General features: G+C 36.7%; 1 protein-coding gene across 2 annotated transcripts in view; it reads right to left on the bottom strand.

Moving 5' to 3' along the window:
• Positions 1–27,006, bottom strand: part of KPNA1 (karyopherin subunit alpha 1) — a 75,243-nt gene that overhangs the window by 21,809 nt on the left and 26,428 nt on the right. Inside the window, exons 3-8 of one of the 2 annotated variants that reach the window (XM_082655459.1) lie at positions 13,957–14,064; positions 10,873–10,972; positions 8,707–8,801; positions 1,890–2,021; positions 556–644; positions 105–204 (exon numbers count right to left, since the gene is read on the bottom strand). In XM_082655459.1, coding sequence (XP_082511585.1) covers positions 105–204; positions 556–644; positions 1,890–2,021; positions 8,707–8,801; positions 10,873–10,972; positions 13,957–14,064 — 624 coding nt within the window. Of the gene's footprint in view, positions 1–104; positions 205–555; positions 645–1,889; positions 2,022–5,493; positions 5,617–7,552; positions 7,662–8,706; positions 8,802–10,872; positions 10,973–13,956; positions 14,065–27,006 lie in introns of those variants that run through there. The other variant, XM_082655460.1, reaches the window with a different exon arrangement.

Below are 27,006 nucleotides of genomic sequence, written 5' to 3'. Positions count from 1 at the left end.
CTGCATCCGCAGGCGGACTCTCAATCACTGCGCCACCAGGGAAGCCCTCTTAGGCTCTTTTAACTGTACTTTTTCTGCCAATTTCCCACAAGCGTAATCCTTACCTTTGCAAATTCTGGAGGGGGACTTTTTCCTCTACAGAGATTAGACAAAGCCCATACTGCATTCCGCGTCATGGTCAGGCGGTTTTGCTTTGAAAATAACCTATAAGCATAATGATGCAATGGTAAGTGATATAATGGGCATTAATTCTCTGATGGCATAATATAAATATTTAACCACTTAATGCTATTGATAAACAGATGTCTTCAAACAGCTCTTCTCTACAACAATAAAGCTTAATTAATCCTAACACAAGGAATTCAAAATTTTGGCACTTGAATAAGATAGGATGCCCAAGGAAATGATCTGAACAAGTTAGTAAGAAAATATCTGTAATGAAAAGTAACACTAGGAAATCCAAAATGATTTCCAAAGATGCACTGCTTTCTGAGGAACTTCCCGTATTTTTATTACTCACAAAAAAAAAAAAAAAGAAAAGAAAAAGAAACTTACTGCAGCAGAGGGGGAAGAATATTGCAGTCTAAAACATAGTCCCTGCACATGGTACTATCTCCAGCAATGTTGCCAAGAGCCCAGACTGCCTGTGAAAGAATTATTCATTAATGACAGGCTGTAGAGTTTAATTTTCTCATAATTCTTTCAAAAAAGATGCCAACATATCACAATAACTCTTTACAAAATTATACAGTAGTTAATCAACATATTATACATGGACATTAACTATTAAAACCCCTAAGTTCACTCAACAGGGAGTCAAATGAAATAGTTGTGGGATTGGTGGAAGAAGATCAATACTATTATATAAGTATACATGTGAATACTCATGGGAGTAAACTTATTAAAAGGAGGTACCAGTTCTTATACATATTCTTTTTTTGTGTGTGTGGTACACGGGCCTCTCACTGTTGTGGCCTCTCCCGTTGCAGAGCACAGGCTCCGGACGCACAGGCTCAGTAGCCATGGCTCACGGGCCCAGCCGCTCCGCAGCATGTGGGATCCTCCCAGACCAGGGCACAAACCCGCGTCCCCTGCATTGGCAGGCGGACTCTCAACCACTGCGCCACCAGGGAAGCCCCTTAAACATATTCTTAATCTTAGGGGGCCCTACCCTTAAGTAACATTCCATACAGCCATTGGAACATAGCAGAGATCCAAATGGCTTACTCAGCTGATTACAAATGTATTTTAAGCTTGCTTACAAAAGAAAACAGTGAGCCAGGAATTTAAGAGCAACCAAAATGCAGAAAACTTTACTCAACTTTTGGGGATGATGGATATATTAATTATCTTGACTGTAATGACAGTTTCATGGATATATACATATGTCAAAACTTAACATATTATACACTTTAACCATATGCAGTTTACTGTAGGTTGATTATACCTCAATAAAGCTGTAGAAGAAAGTCATATTCATTTAGTAATGATTCATATTTATGAATTTGACAAACTTTACGGTAATTAAAATTTCATGTTTTCTAAGTGATTTTCTGCACAAAAGTGGCAAAGACTTGCTATGTCAATCAACACTAGAGATTACTATAAGAAAAAACTCAGCAACTGTTTACATGGTCTAAAATGTATATCTATGGGACTTAAAGAATTTCAGGGTTGGAAGGGAAAAATGGTTTTATGTTTCTAGGAGAAATTCTGCCTATATTCACTATGAAATTTTCTATTTTGGTTAAGTTTAGATTTCTAGAACACTCCTTGTGATGAACCATGGATTGTCATATCCAAGCGGTAAAACTGAGATTCTGAATATAAGACTGAAGGGAAAAATTGTATTCTTTGACCTGCTTCTCTTTACTTGTTTCAATTTTTACCTGCTCCTGGACATCTTCAAACTCTGAGCTGAGCAACTCTATGAAGATAGGCACAGCTCCTGCCTGAATCACAATCCGGGTCTGAAGAGAATTTCCTGAAGCAATATTTGTCAGTACCCAAGCTGACTCAAACTATAAAGATAAAAATAATTTCATTATCTTATTAGAATTTAATAGCTTGTTTACTTATAACAATAAGGTTTTCTGTGCATGAAGAAAAGAATCTGAGATCATTATTTACACATAATCTATCAGGTAAATACTATATTAATTTTAAATGAAGAATTCCTGAAGAAATAACCTTAGCCTAGAGGAATACTCAGGGTGTCTAAAATTTCAGATCAAGGCAGAGCTGACATGAGACCGTAAGAAGAATGAGGGAGTGCTTCATATACTGACATGGAATGATCTCCCATTGACATAAATGGAGGAAAAAGAAAAACAATGTACATTAATATGGTACCATACTGTATTTTCCAAATAAGAAGGAATATATGCATCAATTTACTTATTGCACAGAATATCTCTTGCAGGAGTCACAATAAACTGTAAATACTTGTCACTTACATAGAGAGCTCGAGGTGAATGGGAAACAAGTATGGGAAGGATAGGCACTTACAGTAAAGCCTTTATGTACCTTTTGGCCTTAAACCATGCTTATTATCTAATAAAATTAAATAATTTCTATAAAATGGGCAGAGTGAAATGGCGAAAGAATAAAACAGTAAAATGTGTAAAATACAGGCAGAGTGAAAAATACAGGCAGAAGACAACTGAAATGATAAGTAGTCCGAAAGGAGTTAACGGACATACAACTAACAGAAATGGCAACTTCAGAGCATAAGAGCTTCCAATAAATGAGAAGTCTCCAAACCAAGGCACAGAGGTAAGACTTTTTTAAAAAGAGCATTCTTAAAGGTTGATAAACTGGTAAACAGTATGAAGGAAATTATGGCCAACAAAAAATACAGCACGTTATTAATTCTACACATCTCTACAGTAACTTGACTCTTTAGCCTAATATGATGAAATCCAAGAATGACCTCTTAAAATCCAAGAATGAACTCTTATATTACAATTCTATTTAGAGTTCTTAATTAAACTTTAGTTTTGTTTCCTTCTCCTGTTCTGTCTTCTATTTAATATTCTTTAATGAAGCACATATGGGGAAGAAAAAAAATTCAGTGACATGCCCCTTGAATGAGAAATCAATAAAAAGTCATCAAAAGATGGAGCTGTGACTCCTTTAAGCTTTGGGGTCAATTGAAAGGCAGGTGTCATATGGAAAACTGAATCATCAATCACTTGGGGTAAAGGAAAATGAAAGAAATGGGAAGACAATCTGATTAGCCCAGTCCAAAGCTACATGAATGATAGTAAATTTATAGCAGAAGACACTTAAAGAAGGGATATTCAAAGAAACCTAAAATTTGATATACAGAAGTGAAATAAAGTGGTCTGATATCTAGTTAGGACACTGATATTACAGCAGCAGGGAGGCCAGACTAGGAGCACCACAGTCAAACATTTTTTTGCCTGATAACCCTTTGCTATAAGAGAAGTTCAGGAGACTTCTAAACACTGAGTAGCATAAAATAAAAACTCATATCACCTCTGTAATTAAATTACTACTCAAACCAATGTACAAACCCTTTTCAGTCTGTCTGAATTGAAACTTGACATTTATACAGTACTTTATACTTTCAAAGCATTATTCACATACTCTCAGGTGTTCCTTACAACAACCCAGAGAAGCCTGGCTTTTCTAGTTTATGAATGAGGAAACTATCAGAAAAAGATCCAATGATCACTAATCATTTGAGTAATGCCAGTCAAAGAGAGCTAGATTACAGCCTCCTAATCTAGTAGGCTTATGGCCCCAACCATAGTTTCCTCTCTGAAACACACCTGTAACACTGACAAGAGTCTTCCAATTGCTTGCAGTTTTGGTATCTAGGGCAAGAAATTTCAAATAATGATATGACAGATTATTTAGGGTTATTATTTATTATTTAGGGTATGCTAAAAGGAAAACACAGTTCACCTAAAATGTAGCTTCTTTTGCTTACTAGGAAAATGAACTATGAAGTGGGTACAAAAGCAAACTTTCCTACAAGAAGAAAGGCTCAAAGTTCAACAGAGAGTCATCAGCATCTGAGACCATGTCAAAAAAATGAAAACTTTGAGGAAAAGCAACCTGTGAAGAATGAATAAGATCAGCATACATAGCAATCTATATCAAAGAGAAAAAGGTTTGCAGTGAGATTTTGATGCAAAAGAAATGGTGACAATAAACTGAGTAGATAAAGGATATATTAAAGAGTTATCAATGAGAAGAAATTAGAATAATAATTGCTAACAGAAGTCAAACTGCTGTTTGTCTGATGAGGTTTAGCCCCAAAGGTCTCCCAGAAAAAGACAGATTTCCAGATGCCACTGAAATGAATAAAATGGAGAAGCAAAACAAAATAGAGTGACAATGATTAGGAGAATGGAGAATAAGTAAATAATAGCCAGAACATGAATGGAAGAAACTCGGAAGTTAGGACTTCTCAGCAAAAGAAGAATGTACCAGAGTTATGTTTATCACTAAGAAGTACATAATGATTATAACCTCTGAATGCAAACAAGATTCAAGGTCTCTCTTGGTAAGAATGGAAATCAGGAAGTAGTTTTGCCATTACCAGGGAAAGAAGTAGATGAATAACTATAACCAGAGGGCCAGTGAAAACTCAAATCGTATTCATGGATTAATGAGGCATTAAAACACACAAACACACACACACACACGGCACTGATTACTGTGATGTTTACCTTGTAAAAACTTATCAAGCTCTATTTGTGCAATTTTCTATACCCATGTGTATATGTGTGACATGAGGAGGCGGGAGGAGAGAGAGAGACAGAAACAGAGAGAGAGGCAGAGAGAAAGAGAGACTGAGAATTCCTCATGAGTATAGACCCCTATTAAAGTCTTGGAAGAAGCAACTTTCAAATGTGTTTAATATGTAAGTATGTTTTAAAAAAACTGGTTGTACTTTGAACTATGTAGTTTCTCTTTCACTAGGTATCGCAGTCTTTATTTTTTTGAGTGGGGTGAACATTTCCGTCTCAGGTCCCAGACTAGATTTTAACATGAAAGAGAGTTGTGAAATGGGAATGTCCAGAGTTGATACCAAAAGCAATTGCATAAAGTTATAACAGAAATGGCCAGAAAAGGTAATTTAAGTAACCATGTAACTCAAGAAAAACTCAGCAACAAGATGAAATGAAAAAAACTTAAGAAATGGTATCACCTGAAGTAGTACCCAAAATTATTATAATCTTTACTCCTCTTTGTTGTTTTAAACTACTATATTCTTAGTGTTCCAAGAATGGCATCATGCAAGGAAACAACCTGTCATGCAGCTGTGATTGCTTACAAATTGTAATTCCACTATTATTTTTCACTGTCCAGAACTTTCTAAATAAGGCTACAACTGAAATCTGAAGGGTACGCTGAAGATTTTGGTATGTTCTCTTTTTCCTTTCTCAATCTCTACCTTCTGGTGCTCAGTTCCTTAAAATAAGGAAAATGAGAATCCAAAACTGAAGTACTTCTGACCTCCTATCAAGTTTCCCACTCCAGGTTGAAGTACGCCTGGTTCCCTTTCTCCATTTGGATCAGGACTCTGTTGCTGGCCACTTTGCCGGTTCCACTCTGGTTCCTAGCAAATGCCAGGCTCACCTGGAGAGCAAGTGAAAAGAGAGGCTCACATCAGAAAAATAAATCCAGATATCAAACTCTGCAGAGAACAGTGCCTGAGTCATCTGAGCAACCTTTTAAGATAGGTAGAGGGATCAATGAAGATGGGGAAAAAAACATAGGAAGATGAAGGCTTAACTGCAGTTTACCACATTAAGCTTTTAGTGTGGACAAGAAAGGTAGAAATGGGAAAACTAAACCAATTTAATTCAAATTTACAACTTTAAGAGGAGTATCTGTTTAATGACTGGAACTAGGAAGCAATTTACTTATTTCTAGCTATTTTTATAAGCTTCTATAAGAAGGTTTGGGAATACACCATCTTAGCACTGCAAAGGACAGTACAAAGATGTTGGACCTGGACTCAAAAAAAACAAACCAAGTGGGCCCAGGGAATACACCATAAGGCAGACCAATCTCATGTCAAGGCTCTCATGTATGGCTGAGGCCTACATGTCACTGTGTTTGAGAATGCTGTTAGTTAAACGGCAGAGTCGGCTTCCAAAGTCCTAGATTCCACCCATATTCATCTCATTTGAGGGCAAGTGAGTATCTAGGTAGCACTGCCAAAAGCAGGCATTTTTATCTCCCTGGTTTGCAGTATCCCACTGATAAGGAAAGCCAGAAAGAAAGTGAAGAAGCCCTTCACTAGGATTCACAGTTCTTTATGTATGGAATGAAGGGAATAAGTTTGTCCAGTGATTTATTATTGAGTTTAGCTATCATGACTACATATTATTACTCTCTTTCTAGAAGAGAAATGGCAAACACCCCATTCCAAAGACACACTATTCAAATTTCTAATAAGCAGGTAGGAATATCATGGATAACTCACATCCTAGCGCTCTCCAAGAAGACAGAGGAAGGAATACCCTCCAAGCTTCCCAGAGCACGTCTAATTATTTAACAATGAAGTCTCCCGGCTCTAAGGTCTCCATCAATATATTTGCTCCTCCTGCTTCTGGGGTAGTCAAGGGTACCCATTAGTCACACTGGAGAAAGAACACCATATTGTGCTTAAATGCACACAGAAGAAAAGCTAGGGATGATGACCTTTATATAATAAACAGGTTCATTATCTCTAGAGTCTTTGGATCGCTAAGGTGAAAATCACGAGGTGGTCACTTCCAGAGGAATCATTTCTCAATCTTTCAGCCTAATTATTAGTTAGGCTGCACAAGGGTGGAATCTGAGAATTCTGATAGAAGCAAATTAGAGATTTCTGAAGGCTTTCATCTTCAGATGTGTTAAGATACAAACTCTAGGATTAGAAAATCAAAAATGATGTAGAATTTACAAGTGTTAGCCAGGAGAGGGCACTGCCTGAGAGAATATACTGTGCTCTTTAGGGAATACTGGAGAAGGTGGGGATGGGGAAAGACCAAATTCTCTGACATTTTTCTTTTTAGGACTAGAAAGTTATACCATCTTCCTTTAACACATTAAGGAACTGGACCTCTGCAACCACCTACTAAAAACTGCTAAGTCCAGACGTAAATTTAATATCTCTGAATTACTCTCATTGTCAGAGACAGGATAGAAACATACTTCCACATGAATAAAATGATAAATTTTCCCTACCTCCCTCTTCCTACAAAGCTTTTCAAATGATAAACTGCAGTAAGGCTCTTCATTTGGTCCCTCTGGTTCTCTTGACAGGTTGCTTAAGGGGCTCAGGCTCTGTTCTCTGCAGTCTTGGTTGTCTGGATTTCCTTTTTTTCTGAGAAAAGTCCTCTTTCTTTGCTCTCTAGGTGAACCTGATTATTTTCCAGGTGTCTGGTGATCCTGGCCTTAGATGGGGACCAGAATTACAATCCAGGAAGCAGCCAACAAAACAGAACCTTAATTCAAATGAACTTGGGGATTAGTAAATGTCAAACTGGAGAAGAAAAACTGATGGGACACTGAAGTACTCTACCTTTTCTGGACTTCCTGTTTTTCCTCTGGAAGGAACTCATCACCGCAACAAAGAGAGTAAAAGAGAGAGAAGGATGGGATGGGAGGAAAGGAGAGAAAATATCAAGACAAAGCATCAAGTCTTATGAATTATCAATAATGCTCTGGACAGTAAGGAACCTGGGGAGAGGAGCTGTTACTTATACTTATAAAGATGCCCCAGTCCTTATTACACCCTTAGAGTAAGGCAAAGGTAAACATGGCGGTGAAAGTTATCTTTATGATTAACTTGTTATTAGCAAATATTTACTTGGAAAAATAACCCCATTTTGTAATCTATGTAGGACCTAACCAATCTTTATAGTTACAGAAGCTTTCTAAAGGGCCTGAGCCACTCAGATTAGATCCTACAAGTGAGAATTTAGGAATCACAGGTATTTGTTAAAGAATAACTCAGAAATTGATTCAGTTGGTTACTCCAAGGAAGTCTAGCTACTGAATTACTTAATTACTAGTTTACTTAAGATCCAACTTTATTCAGGAACAATATAGTATTTTTAAATTTCTAGATAACTCCCAAGATGAGAGTCAGTTGATAGTTGGTTCTTTTTGCTGTAAAAATTATCTAATCCAGAAGCTGTAGAATTTTCTCTTGGAACCCCTATACAACAGTACTAATACAGTAAACTAACATAGGAGAAAGCACACACATTCCCAACAAGGCTACATCCTTGTCAGCTCTTTTGGGGTGGGGCCGGGGGTGCAGGGGAAGGATTAATTAGTACCAGGTTTGGGGATCAGTGAGTCTCTGATCTAGCCCATGTTACACAGCCCTGAGAAACCCAACAAGTACAATCTAAAAATCCTTCAGAACCAAATTTTACATAGTCCACACTTAGGTCCTTATAATGGCTCCTCTACTGCAAACAATTCCCTACCAGGTAAGTATGATCCATAGTCATCATAAAATAAAAAGTAACAAGAATTTTAAAGAGTAAAACCAAGAGCCTGGATGTTAACAAAGCTATCAAAGCAGCTTGCAATGTGGTTGTCAGGAACATCAGTATCAAAAAACTAACCCTTCATATAGATTAAAATAAGTAACAAATCTGAATACAAAATGTAACTCTGTAAAGGGAATTAAGATATGAGGCAAGAAATGAAAATGGTCCGCACCTGCAATGTACAATTCTCTTTTCGTTTGAGGAACTCCACAAACCTGGCCACTACTCCTGGTGTGCTGATGACTTCATCAATAGGAGGATTAGGTTCTGTCTCCCCATAAAAATAAAAGGAAAGAAGAAAAATAATCCTTTGATTTCAAGGCAAGGACTTTATAAAGCTCAAACTTACTTCATAATATCCCTCCCTCCATTTTTAGCATCTCTTTCATATTGTAAATCCAAAACAGAAAAAAAAATGTAAAACTGAGTTCAGTCACTTTGAGACTAGGGTAGCTTAAAAGGTTTCATAATAAGGGAAGCCTTAACATGGAAATATGATGGGCAGAATTCTTAAAATTACTGCCTCTACTATTTTAGAAAACTTAGAAAGTATGGGGAAAAACATCAAAAGACAACCACTGTTATTATTTTGGTATACTTCCTTCTAACCCTTTTTCTGTGTATGGGTTTTAAGTCTCTCTTTTTTATTTAACATAAATTGTCCGAAGAAACTGGATTAGGAGATTCTGTGCTTGCAGGATCTAATTTTACTGCTGTAGTGATAAGCAGGAGTCAGCAGAAATTCACTAAGAATGACTTGCCAAATTAATCTTTTTCATTTATGACAACAGAGTATCTTATAAATAAAATCATTCAATAGAAACTTGTTGGACAAATAGATTAGAAATGTCCTAAACGATTAGCATTGTAATTTCAGCAAGACATTTGACAAAGTTTTTGATGACATTCATGTAGCTACGCAAGAAAAATGGCAGCTGGATTACAGTACTACTAGGGACTCTTAGCTAAGTCAATGGCCTGTACTGGGAAGGGATGACTAATGGTTCAATGTTAATTTGCAGCAAGCTCTAATGACATGTTCTTTGCCTGGTTCAACATTTTTATCAACCATTCGTATAAACACAACAAATAAATTTGATGATGACAATAAAAATGAAGTAGTTAACGTGCTAGATTACAGAAACAATGTATAGAAAGAATAACAATAAGCCTAAAATGGCAATAAAACAGCAGGGATAAAGCAAAATTCAGCTTTTAGATTTTTTTAAAGCAATTTTTAAAAATCCACATGACTTCACAGACGAAACCTCAAAACAGTTCATAAAGAAAAGTACTAGGGAGTATAGATCGCTGAAAATGCAATGAAACATTACTATGCCATGACTACCAAAATAAACCAAAATAAATGATGCTAGCCTGGAGTACATTATTGGAATGTATAGTTTCAGGACAATGAAGGCAATCTCCCACCACATCTTAGAGTAATAAGAATGCATCTGGAGTACTGTATTCTAATTATCACATTTTAAGAGGAATGGCTGGCAAACTAGAATACATGCAGGAAAGTAGCAGAGTGTTGAAAGACCTTGGAAAACCACATTATCTGAGAAACCCATCTCAGCATGCTGAAAAGAGATAAGACATTTTTAGAAGGGTGGGGACGGTAATATGATAATGGCCTTCAGCTATTTTTAACAGGTTGTCATCCAAAAAGCAATTATTTTTTGCTCTGGTAGTAGGTTTTCTTTCCAGTTAACCTCAAGGGATATATTAATTTATCACTGATGACTCCAAACAACCATAACTTATTATGCGGGGGAGGGGGTGGTTAACTGTTTTAATGCTGATTTACTATCAACATTTTAATATGGCTCAGAGTTCCAGAGTTCTCACTTACCCAGATAACAAGAAGTATCATATCCCATTCTACCCTAATTATACACACACGCACACCAAAAAGGTAGTTATCCTGTCCACCAATAAATCCATACTTAAATTTCAGCGATAAACTGCTAACATTAGAATCAACAATCACTACTCTTTCAAGTGATATTTTAAGTTTTTCTTAAAAAAGAGTGGAATTTCTCAATTTGAATTAACATGAAATACTGCTACTGTTCTTATCACTTTAAGATCTTTTATAAGATACCTCAGAAATGAAAATAATGCTGCCTTCTGGTTCTGGTAAGATCACACAAATAAAAAAGGAAATTCAAAAATTAGCCATGGCTCATAATATACCTATGTCTGTATGTGTCCTTTTATTCTGTTGATAGAGATACTCCAAAGCAAGTTATCTGTAGTGTGAAAAACAGATTATGGGAAAGTAATACTTTGTAAATAAATGAAAAATATACTTAACATATTCAGAACTCACCTTTTGAAAGCAGTTTTCTGAATTTCTGTGTTGCTGAAAGCTGTTGCTCTGGGCTATTGGAAAATATCATTTCAATCATGTCAGAAGTAATAACACCACCCTGGAATCACAAACAAAAAACAAATATAATAAAATTTTAACTTAAATTCAAAGGAAAACAAAGAGTACAAATTGCGGCCAAGTTACTGAGTTAATTATATTTATCTACAAGAGTTACACAACGGTAGGATAATCTTTGCATATATAAATGTATGAGATGATTAATAATGTGATGAAGCCAAAAATCTTTGTCTATCATTAAAAAGCTCACAACCGTGAGAAAGTAATGTTAGTAGTAAACACTAAGACAAGGTGTTTATTATTCTTCCTCTCCTGCTCATCACATGGCTGGCTGCTCCTTGTCATTCAGATTAAATGTTAAATTATAAAAGAAGGCTTTTCCTGACCTTCAAATCTAAAGCAGCTACTCTATCTCTGTGATCACATCACTCTTATTTTAATCCTATGCCCAGCCCTTTTCAGTTATCAGTTATTCTTCTTAGTTATCTGTTTATTGCTTAGGTTCCCCCAGTATACTGTAACCTCCATGAAAGCAAAACACCCTGTCTATCTTACCACTACATCCCTGATGGGTGGCATACTTTAGACGTTCAACAAATATTTACTGAATGAGTATAGAGTAGTCTTATATAAATCACAGATTCTAGCCACTGTCAAATTCAACAGCTGACTCTTAAATTTATTTAAAATTTCTATTTTCTTGCCTTATTAAAACTTTTCAGTTTCCCACTAGTTTCTTGCTTTACTAGCACTTTCCCATTTCCCACTACAAGCCATCCTCAGCATTAGTGGTTAAACTTTCTTCTCAGGATCATTTGTCACAATGAAATAAAGTTCTTATCATTTCATGAAGGGTAACAGTCAACAAGATAAACTGTGAAGAAAGCTGCACTGAGTTGTACATGCAAGGTGGTTGGTAAGCAATACCTAACACTTAAGAATAACCCATGGGGAGAATGAAGCATTCTGCTCTTACAAGTCAGAAAAGTAACTACTTTGAAACTTGTAAGTCTGATTCCTGAATAAGCAAAAGTACCTGTATGATTTTGCTATGATTATATTTCTACATATATCTTTGTTTTCTTCTCTCTCTTATCCCCTTATCATATAACATAAGATGTATTGACTTTACATTCATAGTATTTAAATATTGTTAACTTCACATCAGAGTATTTAAGTTACAGGATATCCAAGAGAGAAGTAAATATCACCCAAGGACTTTTCCCCTTCTGGGGAAAAGGTTAGTGCATTTTCAGCTGCATGCAGGATAGCTGTATCATGTTACAAGGAGGTATGACCTTGTCATTGTCTTTATCTGAGACTCAGTATGGTTTAAGGAGTTGGGTATGGATGCCACAATGACAAGGAATACACTGGGACAGTTAATTTTATGTGTCACCTTGGTTAGGTTATGGCACCCAGTTGTTTGGACAAACACCAATCTAGATGTTACTGTGAAAGTACTTTTTAGGTGTGATTAACATTTAAATCAGTACACCCGAGTAAAGCACATTATCCTCCAAAATATGGGTAGGCTTCATTCAATCAGTTGAAGAGCAAAGACTGAAGTTTCTTGAAGAAGGAAATCAACCTCAAAACTACAATATCGGGACTTCCCTGGTGGTCCAATGGTTAAGAATCCACCTTCCAATGCAGGGAATGCAGATTCAATCCCTGGTCGGGGAACTAAGATCCCAAATGCTGCGGGGCAACTAAGCCTGCATGCCACAACGAGAGAAGCCCGCACACTACAGCGAAGAAGAACCTGCATGCCACAACAAAGACCCAGCGTGGCAAAAAAAAAACCAAAAAACCTATAATATCAACTCTTACCTGAATTTCCAACCTCCTGGCTTACCCTACATATTTCAGACTTAACAGCTCCAACAATTGCATGAGCCAATTCCTTAAAATCAAACAACTGGTGGATCAATCTATCTCTCTCTTCCTCTCCCCCCACCCCCAAATTGGTTCTGTTTCCTCTGTAGAACCCTGAGTAATACAGTCCACAAAATACTTCATAATCATTTAACGTCCACTTTAAAAAAAAAAGAGAGAGAGAGAGAACTCTTCAACTTCCTGAAGAGCCTAGAAGAGTTCACAAAATAATAGTGTTGGCAATAACGTCTACATAGATTCCAAAGCAATTTAAACTGCTCTAATTCCAAAAGAAAGCTCGTCCATAAAAACTGGATATCTATGAAGTAAAAAAAGAGAAAAAAATCTATAAAATACTGTGAATATGCTACTATTTGCCAAAAAAAAGAGAGGGGTTTTTCTCAAAAGGAATAATAAGAATCTACTAACAGTGGTTGCCAGTGGGGAAAGAAACTGGGTGACTAAGGCAGCAGAAAAAGATTTTTCTTTTTTTGAAAACCATGTATATATATGATCTATTAAAACATATATAATTGATCAAAATAAACTGGAAATCTAGACAGGGTGATCCATATAAATAAAGCGTAATTTTTATCTGTTTATGCAACCTCAAGAAAGTTACAAAATGGGTTACAATAGAAAATTCTTGTGATGTGGAATCAGTTTTTAAAATCATATGAATATGTCCAATTTTGTACTTGGAATGAGTAACAAATTGGGATTTCCTTTAAAGTATTGCTTATTATCAACTTTTAAGGAATAATTTTATAATTATCCTTTTAAGTTTTAATAGCTGAATTGATCTCATAATTAGTTAATTCTGTTTAACTGCATGTTATTCAAAATATAATAAACATTTTATGAACCACGAGTTTACAGATATAGTTTCCTTTTAAAACTGAAATGCCAAGTACTTTTCGTAGCCATCTAACCTTTTTTTTTGTTTGGCTGCACCACACAACTTGCAGGCTCTCAGTTCCCCAGCCAGGGATTGAACATGGGCCACTGCAGTGAAAGCCCAGAATCTTCATCACTAGGCCACCAGGGAACTCCCCTAACCTTTTTATTTTAAACTCCAAAAAAGATCTAACCTCATATCTTCATCAGAAAAAGAGTAAAAAGAGGTTCTTTCATTATCCCACTTACTGGTGCCATCTCCATGTTATTAATCTGAGCCTCATGGAAGCCTCCATCTGACATAACTTCTTCTTCTGTTTCTTCTTCTGCTGTAGCAACATTTCTTCGCTTGAATAACTGAAAAATAAAAGTCTGTTACTAAAATAATTCTAACACAAGGTAGTTCAACATCCAAACACTAGGCACCCCACTTTTAAAAAGGCAATAAGGATGGAGCTTTTTGAAAATCATTTTTAAAATTCTAACATTTGTGCCACCTTCAACCTTTCCTGATGAGGAACTATTTCAGAATTCTCCAGTCTTATAATCTAATGCAATTAAGTATCACAACATACTATCACCAACCCTTGATGAGGTAAAACTTACTAAGAGAGGCCTGACACTACATGACATATAAAAAAAACACATAAGGTTGAAAAAGGAGCTGAGGCATGCTTGGTCATTTCCCTCTTCACTATTGAAGTAGGTGATAGGATAGTCTTACCAATACATCAGGGGAAATGGGATAAAAATGTTGTTAGAATGACTTAATACCTCCCTCATAACCCTAAAGGACAGTGGATCAAGGCTTCCTGACCTTCCCAACCTGTCCACAACCAATGATGACAAATGACCTCTGCTTGAACACTACTTTTAAAGCACCCATTAATTTGTGCAGGCAAAGGAGAATAGTTCTCGCTAATGGCAACTCACTAAGATGCCTTCCGTTACATCCTAGGCAGTACACTTATTCATTAAGCCATGACAGAGTAATAATAACTTATCCTCTCACCCTATATGACTAAAAAAAGCAGACGAAATCCCTAAAATCATAGGTTTCAGACATCGGACAACAGACAACAGAAGCAGTGATCCTTCAGAAGAAAAGAAACAAGGTTAGTCCTACAATTGCCTGGATGGAGTTTCCAGCCTGCAGCACAGGTAGGGTGAACCTAAACAGGGTCTAGAAGCCCCCTCAAGTGAGGAGACAGCATTCAGAACTGATGAGGCCAAGACACCTAGAATCTACAAGGCAGAGTACTGAAGACAAGCGATCAACACAGAACTCCAAAAATCTGTGAAAGGTTCCCCTTAAGTCTTTACTGGCTTAGTACTAACAAGCGCAGGTGTGTGATGAAAAGGTCCAAAGCTGGAAAAGAAACTGCCTTCAAGGAGCATGCAGAACAATTCTGAAGGTCACACAGGTCAAGCAATCATTCATGTTTCACCTAGCTGTTAATTGAAAAGACCTCCCAATATATGGGGCACTAAGGAGAATACTCAGAAGGGTATTGACTCAGTAGTGAGATAAATTAGTCCCAGATTAAAGACTGTTCTGGTCCAGCCCAATGAAACATAAAAGCAAACTGGTTTCAAGTAACTTAACTACATCCAATGATAAATTCAGAATTACACATATTAAAAGAATACAAAAAACTCTGACAAAGGAGGTAAAATTTACAATGCTCGGCATTCAATCAATAACTAATAAGCATGCAAAAGAAGTAAGAAAAGACCACCCACGAGGAAAAGAAAAAGCAATCACATCAATCAAAATCACCTATAAACGAACATGGAAGAACTGGACAAGGAATTAAAATAGCTGTTACAAATATATTTCATGTATTCAAAAGTAGAAGAAAGTATAACCATGAGAAGGAAATAGGAATACATGAAAAAAAAAGGCAAATCAAACACCTAGATATAAAAAGTACAATTTTTCAAATGAAAAGTATGCTGGAGGTGATTAACGTCAGATTAGATATTGTAGAAGAAAAGATTAGTGAATTTAAGGCCGTCACAAAATAAAAGGGATGGAAAAAAGGCTGAGAAAATATGTACAAAACATAAGTCAGCTGTGGGACATCAAGTGGCCTACTACACACATGCACTGGAGCCCCAAGGATGGGGGTAGGGAAATGTATTTGGAAAATTAATGGTCAAAACTTTTCCAAATCTGTGAAAAATACAAACCACAAATCCAAAATCTCAAAGAACTCCAGGAAGAAATATGAAGGAAACATGACAGGACATTATATCAATGTTTAAAATCAGGAAGAAAAAGATAAAATAAAAGATAAAGCAGCCAAAGGAAAAAAAACATCTTACATGCATGCAGGGAAACCAAAGGTAAGACTGACAGCAGACTTGCTGCTGGAAACAATGCAAACCAGAGAGTGTGGATCAAACACAGTTAAAGTATCACAAGTGACCGCTGGGATAGCCACTATAGAAGTTCCTCAAAAAACGAAAAAAGAATGAAATTCTGCCATTTGCAACAACATGGATGGACCTAGAGAGTACTATGCTCAGTGAAATAAGTCAGACAGAAAAAGACAACAACAGATACTCTGTGTTATCACTTACATGTGAAATCTAAAACATAAAACAAACAATTGTAGATAACAAAGGAGAAACAGACTCACAGATATAGAGAACAAACTAGTGTTTATCAATAGGCAGATGGAAGGGGAGAGGGATGAGATAGGGGTATGGGATTAAGAGACACAAACTATCAATAGTATGTATAAAATAAATAAGCAACAAGGATATATTGTACAGTACAGGGAAACATAGCCATCATTTTATAATAACTTTAAATGGAGTATAATCTATAAAAATATTGAATCACTATGTTGTACACCTGAAACTAATATAATACTGTAAATCAACCATAGTACTATTATAAAAAAAAAGAAATCCAAAAAAAAAGGGGAGGGGCTTCCCTGGTGGCGCAGTGGTTGAGAGTCCGCCTGCCGATGCAGGGGACATGGGTTCGTGCCCCGGTCCGGGAAGATCCCACATGCCACAGAGTGGCCGGGCCCGTGAGCCATGGCCGCTGAGCCTGTGCATCCGGAGCCTGTGCTACGCAACGGGAGAGGCCACAACAGTGAGAGGCCTGCGTACCGCAAAAAAAAAAGGGGGGGAGAGAAACTGTTAAAAATGGAAGTAAAATACTTTTTTCAGCAATGCAAAAGAATTCATCACCAACAGACCAGCTCTGTGAGGAAATGTTAAAGGATGTTCTTCAGACATAAGGAAAATGATACCAGATGAAATACAGATCTAAAAAAAGAATGACAAACACCCAGGAATTCCCTGGCAATCCAGCGGTTGGGACTCTGTGTTTTCACTGCTGAGGGCATGGGTTCAATCCCTGGTCGGGGAACTAAGATCCCAAAAGCCGCAAGGCACAGCCTAAAAAATAAAGTTTAAAAGAAAGAAAAAAAGAAAAGAAATGACAAACACCAGAAATCGTTAAAAGGTAGTGAAATTGGACTTCCCTGGTGGCACAGTGGTTAAGAATCCACCCGTCAACGCAGGGGACACGGGTTCGAGCCCTGGTCCGGGAAGATCCCACATGCCGTAGAGCAACTAAGCCCATGCGCCACAACTACTGAGCCTGCGCTCTAGAGCCCATGAGCCACAACTACTGAGCCTGCATGCCACAACTACTGAAGTCTGTGCGCCTAGAGCCTGTGCTCCTCAACAAGAGAAGCCACTGCAGTAAGAAGCCCACACATGGCAATGAAGAGCAGTCCCCGCTCGCCGCAACTAGAGAAAGCCTGCGTGCAGCAACAAAGACCTAATGCTGCCAAAAATAAATAAATAAATAAATTCTATAAAACATTCAAAATAAAGATTAAAAAAGAAGAAGCCAGACAAACAAGAATGCACACTGTATAATTTCATTTATGCAAACTAACGAGTGGTGACAGAAACAGATCAGAAGTGGCTTGGAGATAGGATGAGAGGGGTAGAGAAAAGGTACCATAAAGGTGTACCAGAAAAGTCTGGGGAGATAAACATATTCACTATCTTAATTATGGTGATAGTTTCACAGATATATATATACACACATGTTCAAACTCATCAAATTGTGCACTTTATTGTATGTCAACTACATTGACATATATCAATGCCATATTGACACTGTCAATAACGTATGACATATTGTATACCACAAAGATTTTTTTTTTAGTTAGAAAAGAGTAATAGCTGAAATAAATTTAAATACTTCTATTATGTTAAACACTATGAGTTTCTAATAATTTTTTTAATTATTTATTTATTTTTAGGTGCGCCAAGGGCATGTCACGCGGGATCTTAGTTCCCTGACCAGGGATTGAACCCATGTCCCCTACAGTGGAAGCATGGCGTCTTAATCACTGGACCACCAGGGAAGTCCCCTGATAATGTCTTAATACACACTCACCCTTTACTGCTCCCCTTGGCGGATGCTAAGGAACCAACTCATTATTTTGAAAACAAAGGGAGAGAATCAAGTATTTCTCTTTCCTATATGATTAGTAATTCAGGAAAACAAAAAACTTGTTGAGGAAAAGCTCCTCTTTAGAGTGACCTGCTAGTTAATAAAAGCAGAAGGAATGATAAAATGATCACTGCAACTCCTGGTAAAGTAATGGATCTAGGCAATGACCATCAAAGGTTACTAAGCTTGAGGTGAAAAACTGATGGGTGTTGACTAGAGGCTTGATATTAAGGAACTGTTAACTTTTTAAGGTATGATAACACAGGCATGACTTGGAGATGTGGCAGGTTGAGTTCCAGACCACCACAATGAAGTGAGTCACACGAATTTTTTGGTTTCCCAGTGCATGTAAAAGTTATGTTTACACTATACTGCAGTATATTATAGGAAGTGCCCAAAAACATTATGCCTAAAAAATACAATGTATATCTTAATGTAAAAATACTTTATTGCCGGGGCTTCCCTGGCGGTCCAGTGGTTAAGACTCTGTGCTTCCAATGCACGGGGCACGGGTTCGGTCCCTGGTCAGGGGAACTAAAAGATCCTGCGTGCTGCGCAGTGCAGCCGAAATAAAACAAAACAAAACAAAACTTTATTGCAAAAAAATGTTAACCATCACTTGAGCCTTCAGCGAGTCATAATCTTTTTCCAATATCAAAAAAAAGTAACATCACTGATTACAGATCACCATAACAAATACAATTATAATGAAAAACTTTGAAACGTGAGAACTACCAAAACGTGACATAGAGGTACGAACTGAGCGACTGCTATTAGAAAAATGATGCCAACACACTTGATGCAGGGCTGCCACAAACTTTCAATTTATTAAACACATACACACACACAATATCTGTGAAGCATGATAAAGCAAAGTGCAATAAAACAAGGTATGCCTGTACTACTCTGGTAAGCCTTTATCTTTCAGAGATACATACTGAAGTATTTATAAATGAAATAATTTGATGTCTGGGATTTACTTCAAAGTAATTCAGGGCATTATTTAACTTCTGTCTAAAGCAGCGGTCCCCAACCTTTTTGGCACCAGGGACCGAAGACAATTTTTCCACGGACTGGGGCGGGGGGACAATGGTTCAGGTGGTAATGCAAGCAACGGGGAGCGGTAGGGAGTGGCAGATGAAGCTTCGCTCGCTCGCTCACTCGCTCACTCGCCCACCACTCACCTCCTGTGTGGCCTGGTTCGTAACAGGCCACGGACCGGTATCAGTCTGCAGCCCAGGGGTTGGGGACCCCTGGTCTAAAGGACACCCTCCAACATTGCTTGTAGTACAGATCTGGTGGTGATGAATTTTTTCAGTTTTTGTATGCCTGAACACAGCTTTGTTTCACCATAGTTTTTGAAAAATATTTTTGCCAGCTACAGAATTTAAAGTTGACAGTTTCTTTCTTTGAGTAATTTAAAGATGTTTTTCTGCTGTCTTCTGGCTTGCATTATACACTATTAATGAGAAATCTGATGTCAACTTTATCTTTGTTCTTCTTTATATAACACGACTGTTTTCTCTGGATGTTCTTAAGACTTTCTCTTTATGACTGGTTATAAATAGTTTGGCTATACCATGCCATAGTGTAGTTTTCTTCATGTCTTTCGTGGCTGGAATTCACTGAGTTTCTTGGATCAGTGGGTTTATAGTTTTCAATAATTATGAAAAGTTTTTAGCCATTATTTCTTCAAACATTTTTTTCTCTTCCACCCTCTCTCCTCTCCTTCAGGGACCCAAACCATGTATTAGGTTTCTTATAAGTTGTCCCATCACTCACTGATGTCTGCTCTTCCGTGTGTACGCGCGCATGTGCATGCGTGCACACGCGTGTATTCTTCTACCTCTCTTTTTCATTTTGGATAGTTTCTAGTCTTATCCCTTGAAGTTCATTAATCTTCTCTTCTGCAATTTCCAATTTACCACTGATCCTATCTGTGTATTTTTGTTCTGACATTGTAGTTTTTCTCTAGAAGTTCAATTTGAGTCATTTTTCTATCTTCTATGCCTCTACTTAATGTTTTGAACATAGAACAGTTACTTGACTGTTCTCCTGATTAATGATCATGTTCTCCTACTTCTTTGTACACCTGGTAATCTTTGTTTGGATGCCAGACATTGTCAATTTGACTTAGTTGGGTACTGGATATTTTTGTATTCCTATAAATTTTCTTGGGCGTTGTTCTGATATGTAGCTAAGTAATATGGAAACAGTGTGATCTTCTTGGATCTTGCTTTTATGATTTGCTAGGTAGGTCTGAAGCAGTACTAAGTCTATGGCTAATTAATCTCCACTACTGAGGCAAGACTCTCTTGAATACCTAATGCCCCAAGTATTATTCCAGTCTGGTTAGGGGAACAGGCACTATTCTTAGCCCTATACAAGTGCCAGGCACTGTTCCCTCTAATCCATTTGGGTATTTCTCCAGCCTTGGGTAGTTTCCTCAAACATATGTGATCAGTACATGCTGAATATTCAAGGAAATCCTTTGAAGATCTCCAGTTCTCTATGTATAAAGGTCTGTCCTTTCTGGTATTCCATCCTATGAACTCCATTTGTTTTGGTGTCCCAGGACTCAGCTCTGTCTCAACTCAGGCAATCTATGGGCTCTGCCTTAGTTCCCCTTCCCTGTGTTGAAACTTGGAAACTCTCAGGCAGCAAGCTGAGGCAAGTTGTAGAGCTCACCTCATTTGTTTCCCATCTCTAGAGATTACTGTCATTGAATGCTTGACGTCTGTTTTCCTGTTTTGTTTTGCTTTTAATTGAGGTATAGCTGATTCACAATATTGTATTATTTTCAGGTGTATAGCGAAGTGATTTAAAGATAGATCATTTTCCATTATAGGTTATTACAAGATACCGAATGTTGTTCCTTGTGTTATACAGTAAATTCTTGTTGCTTATCTATTTTATGTATAGTAGTTTGTGAAACCGATACTTCTAATTTATCCCTCCCCTACCTCCCTTTCCCCTTTGGTGACCGTAAGTTTGTTTTCTATGTCTGAGTCTATTTCTCTTTTGTATATAGATTCATTTGGATTATATTTTAGATTTCACATAAGTGATATCATATATTTGTCTTTTTTTTCTGTCTGATTTACTCCACTTAACTATGATTTTCTACAGGTCCATCCATGTTCCCGCAAATGGCAATATTTCATTCTTTTTATGGCTGAGTAATATTCCATTGTGCGCGCACGCACGCGCGTGTGTGTGTGTGCATGCGTATGTGACCATCTGTATGTCTTCTTCAGAGAAATGTCTATTTAAGTCTTCTGCCCATTTTTTGATTGGGGTTTTTTTGGGGTTTTTTTGATGTTGAGCTGTATGAGCTGTTTATATATTTTGGAAATTAAGCCCTTGTTGGTCACATCGTTTGCAAATATTTTCTCCCATTATGTAGGCTGTCTTTTTTTGTTGTTTATGGTTTCCTTTGCCATGCAAAAGCTTCTAAGTTTGATTAGGTCCCATTTATTTCTGCTTTTCTTTCTTTTGCTTTGGGAGACTGACCTAAGAAAACATTGGTATGATTTATATCAGAGAATGTTTTGTCTATGTTCTCTTCTAGGAGTTTTATGGTATCATGTCTTATATGTAAGTCTTTAAGCCATTGTGAGTTTACTTTTGTATATGGTGTGAGGGACTGTTCTAACTTCACTGATTTATCAATACATGAGGCTGTCCAGCTTTCCCAACACCACTTGTTGAACAGAATTTCTTTTCTCCATTGTATATTCTTGCCTCCTTTGTCAAAGATTAATTTACCGTAGGTGTGTTGGTTTACTTCTGGGCTCTCTACTCTCTATTTATCCATGCCCATTTTTGTGCCAACACCACACTGCTTTGATTAGCTTTGTAGTACTGTGTAAAGTCTGGGAGGGTTATGCCTCCAGCTTTGTGTTTTTTCCTCAGGATTGCTTTGGCAATTCTGGGTCTTTTATGGTTCCATATAAATTTTAAGATTTCTAGTTCTGTGAAAAATGTCATGGGTAATTTGATATGGATCTCATTAAATCTGTAGATTGCTTTGGGTAGTATGGCCATTTTAACTATACTAATTCTTCCAATCCAAGAGCATGGGATATCTTTCCATTTCATTGAATCGTCTTCAATTTCCTTCATCAATGTTTTATAGTTCTCAAGGTATACGTCTTTCACCTCCTTGGTCAGGTTTATTCCTAGGTTTTTTTTTTTTTTTTGGACACTATTTTAAAAGAGATTGTTTTTTTACTCTCTCTTTCTGATATTGCGTTGTTAGTGCAATGAAATGCCAACAGATTTCTGTATATTAATCCTGTATTCTGCTACCTTGCTGAATTCATTTATTCTAAAAGTTTTTGTGTGGAGTTTTTAGGGTTTTCTATATAGAGTATATCATATATCATCTGCATATAATGACAGTTTTACCTCTTCCCGTCCAATCTGGATACCTTTTATTTCTTTTTCTTGTCTGACTGATGTGGCTAGGACTACATATAATGAATCCCTAGTGATATTACCAATTCAAATTTATATAACTTCTTTGATTTTACATTTCCATATTTTAAGCTAAAAAAATCCAGGTTCCTAGTATTAAATACATAAATACTTATTTGCTCTGTTTATATATAAGAATATATAGTTTCAGAATAAATATCAATCCTATATGATTACAAAAAGCAGTTAAAGATTTGTTTATACTTTTTTGTCCTTACGATATATCCCAATATAGATAATTAATCATATTGCCATATTTTAAAGTTTATTAAATAACTCCTTTCTATGTAGTTTAACCACAACAAGCATGATACACAGTAAGCGTCCTTTAATTACTTTTATTTTTAAGGATAGCCTCCCTCATGTTGATTTAGTTTTGTTTTACAATTACTTAAAACATTACATGACTCAAAAATCAAACCTAATCACTAAAATTATATCTACTGGTAATGCAAAATTTATATTCACAGGCAGGGTCCTTAATATGGTATGATGGAATTTAAAATCAAAAACACAATACTATTTACATCACAAGGATGACAAGAAAAGAAGTTAAGAAATTACCTAAGACTACAGCTATGCAACAAGCCCACAGGATAAACAATACCGACTGGAGCAAGAGGACAACAAATATAAGATGAAGGCCTCTAGAGTAAAGAAATAGAACTGAAATTATCTGAGAAGTTTAACCAAGTAGAAAATCAGACAAAAATAATTTAAAAGAACTGTAGGAAAGAGAAGACAGCCAGGAATTAGAAGAAAGCCAAGCAGTTAAAAAATGAGACAATTAACCCCAGGAAAAAACAAAGTATTAAGAAAGGAAACGTAGGGCTTCCCTGGTGGCGCAGTGGTTGAGTCCGCCTGCCAATGCAGGGGACACGGGTTCGTGCCCCAGTCCGGGAAGATCCCACATGCCACAGAGTGGCTGGGCCCGTGAGCCATGGCCGCTGAGCCTGCACGTCTGGAGCCTGTGCTCCGCAATGGGAGAGACCACAACAGTGAGAAGCCCGCGTACCACCAAAAAAAAAAAAAAAAAAGAAAGGAAATGTAACCACAGTATACTATTCAGCTCAGCAGTGAATTCTTACATATTGTAATATAACTCTACACTAGGAAGATACACAGGTAAGGGAAAGAGTGGTTTAAGAGCTTAAATCCTCACCTACTATAACAGAACATCAATAGATAATACTTTAAATTGATAAAGACATATAGTAACATACACATATTACTCAGAAATGTAGCAGTATAAACCACGTTGAATAGCTGAGAGGTTGAAAGTGGTTTACTTGGGAATGAGACCAAGAACACTGCTGGTTTGGTTTCAAGTATTTTAGGACTATTTAATTTTTTCAACTATGTACACGTATTATTCAGAGAAAAATAGGTTGGTTTGTTTTCATCTGCTTCTTTGACCAGTTTTATTAAGAAATAATTGACATACATCACTATATAAGTTCAAGGTATACAGCATGATGGTGTGATTTACGTATATTATGAAGTGACTACCACAACAGGTTCAGCTAACATTCATCTTCTCATATAGATACAATAGAAAGAAAGAAAAAAAATTATTCATCTTTCCTATATATCATACACCAGTGTTAGCTACAGTCATGTTGTACATTACCTCCCTCATACTTATTTATCTTATAACTGGAAGTTTGTACCTTTGGACCACCTTCCTCCAATTCTCCCTTCCCCAATCATCCACCTCTGATAACAAGTCTGATCTCTTTTTCTATGAGTTTGGGTATTATTGTTTTTTGTTTTTAGATTCCACATATAAGCATGTGTCTTTCCCTGTCTGGCTTATCTCACTCCACATAGTGCCTTCAAAGTCCATCCCTGTTGTCTCAAAAAAATAGGTTTTAAAAAAGACAAAAATGGCCAAAATAATCATGATTTGTATACCATGTACAGACTACATGTTGACTGAAATTGTAAACAAGTTATTCAGTGGGAAAAGTTGGCTGTCCACAAGTTTTATCAACTTGCTTACTTCACAAAATATTTCTTGTAACTAAAAACATCAATCAAGCCTCCATTCTTTATCACTATGGTTTTTACAAACTTCTTAGCATCATTATGTTACCTACACACATTGAGTTAGCAAGAGTCTGCTTAATTCAAAATATTTTAATAGTAAATGCAAATTTCATCTTTTTATACATAAAAAATTATAAAACTGGCTCAATCAGAATGACATCAACTAGTAAAATTTCTGCCAAAAAATAAATTTTAGTTTGGTCTGCTGGTGTCAAATAAATAAAGGTCATTTATACAGTGCTGCCTAAATAACAAATATTAAGTGCCAGTCTGCTGAAAGGAAAGCTCTAAAAGATGCAGTTATCTTTTGTGTACTTGGCAGCATCAATTCCTGTACTACCCTTGAATCTAGCTGCACAGCTGGCCTAAGCCTGTGACTTCTCCAGATAGATGACTAAGCAACTGTGGAAAGGTAAACAGTACCTAAATGAATCTGTATATTACTGATGTTTACTATTTTACAAATTAGGTGTGAAACAAGTACTACTGTGATATTAAGAAGCCTGATTTGCTTTACAGTTCTCCTTACATAACACGGCACATATGAAACAACAAAATTAAGATTTATATAGAGCAATATTCCAGAAACTTATCACAGAAACCTATTAAAGCCCTAGCAGTTTCAGACTCATACAATGAAGATGACAGTACTTCAATTACAAATGTTTTTAGTCAGGTAAGTGGGGCCATACTTGCGACCTGACAGAGCATCTGCCTTCAGGCAACTGAATATGAAAAACTTACTTTTTGTTTATATAAATTTTACAATGAAGTCTAATAACATGAATTCCCTGTCACCAAGAAGAAACAGTATAAAATAAACACTGTTAATGGCAGACTGTCATTACTACATCTTCAAATGCCTTTATGCCAAATATAATGTATAAGCTAGTGGTTATATTCAGACCTATACTTGTGCTTGTGTGCGTACATACATGTATTCACATTTACATGTAAATATAAAATAATGCTGTTGTAATACCTGAAATTTACCCCCAAAATAGAAGCTAAATAAAAGCTCATGCAAAGAAAAGGTTCCACTTCGAATAAGACACAGAGATGAATAAAGATGCAACAAGAAACCAAGAGAAACTCATCCTTTTATGAATAAGTGATTGCTTTCAAAGACAGTAAAGCAGAATGTTAAGAACTCATAACTTGATTTGCTGCATTTAATATAAACTCTATTACAATATTACAAACTCATTGCCCTCCTGCCAATAGTAATAATGATAAAGTGATTCAAACATCTACAGCCCAAACAAATAAAACACTGAGGTTGTAATGCACTCCTGAACTTCAAATAATTGGATTATCTAGTGCAGTGTTACCCAAAAGAACAGTGTATGTTGAATAACTCACGTTTATAACTGTAAACTATTTATAACAAATTGCCTTATTTCTCAGGTATGAAGGATTCTGACTCATTCACTTGCCTTTTATGGAGCTTTCATAGTGTGGGGGTCAAATGGTCCTTCCAAGCTCAAGCCTTAGCAAAAAAAGTCACCTAAGTGTTCTGCCTTTAAATTTTCTTGCCAAAAGGGATGGACCATTTGTCCTAAGCGTTTTAAGAGAAAGGTAAAGAGAAGTTGAGTCTCAGATTCCCCTGTAGACATTCTCAGGTTAAAAATGATCAAAAATCCTTGTCCTAAATGTCCTTATGAATAATACAGAATTCAGGGGTGAAAAGACTTATTCCTTGAAATTTTGTTCAAAATACTACCTAATAAAGAAACATAAAGATAGAAAGACACAAAGCAAGTACAGCAAACTGTTGATAATTACTGAACCCAAAGGGTGGGTTTATGAGGTTCATTATCCATTCTTTATTTTTGTACATGTTTATAAACTTTCAGATTAAAACTCAGAATGAAAAGCAATGTTCTGTTGGTCACTTGAGAATTCATTAATAAACACATAAAATCTTAAAGAAGTTGGAGCTCTAGAAAAATAAAACAAATAGGCCAAAATATTATTTTTTTTTAATTTTTTTGCGGTACACGGGCCTCTCACTGTTGTGGCCTCTCCTGTTGCGGAGCACAGGTTCCGGATGCGCAGGCTCAGTGGCTATGGCTCACGGGCCCAGCCGCTCCACGGCATGTGGGATCTTCCCAGACCGGGGCACGAACCCGTGTCCCCTGCATAGGCAGGCGGACTCTCAACCACTGCGCCACCAGGGAAGCCCCAAAATATTAAATAGTAGTTGGGAACATGAGAACCTGAGAGATTTCTTCATTCTTGTATTCTGTTTTTCATTACCTCCACTCCCCTACCCCTAA

The sequence above is a fragment of the Grampus griseus genome, assembly GCF_964374135.1.
Source record: "Grampus griseus genome assembly, chromosome: 5".
NCBI classification, from domain to species: domain Eukaryota; kingdom Metazoa; phylum Chordata; class Mammalia; order Artiodactyla; family Delphinidae; genus Grampus; species Grampus griseus.
The sequence above is the reverse complement of the archived record's forward strand: the minus strand, read 5'-3'. Positions and strand labels throughout refer to the sequence as shown.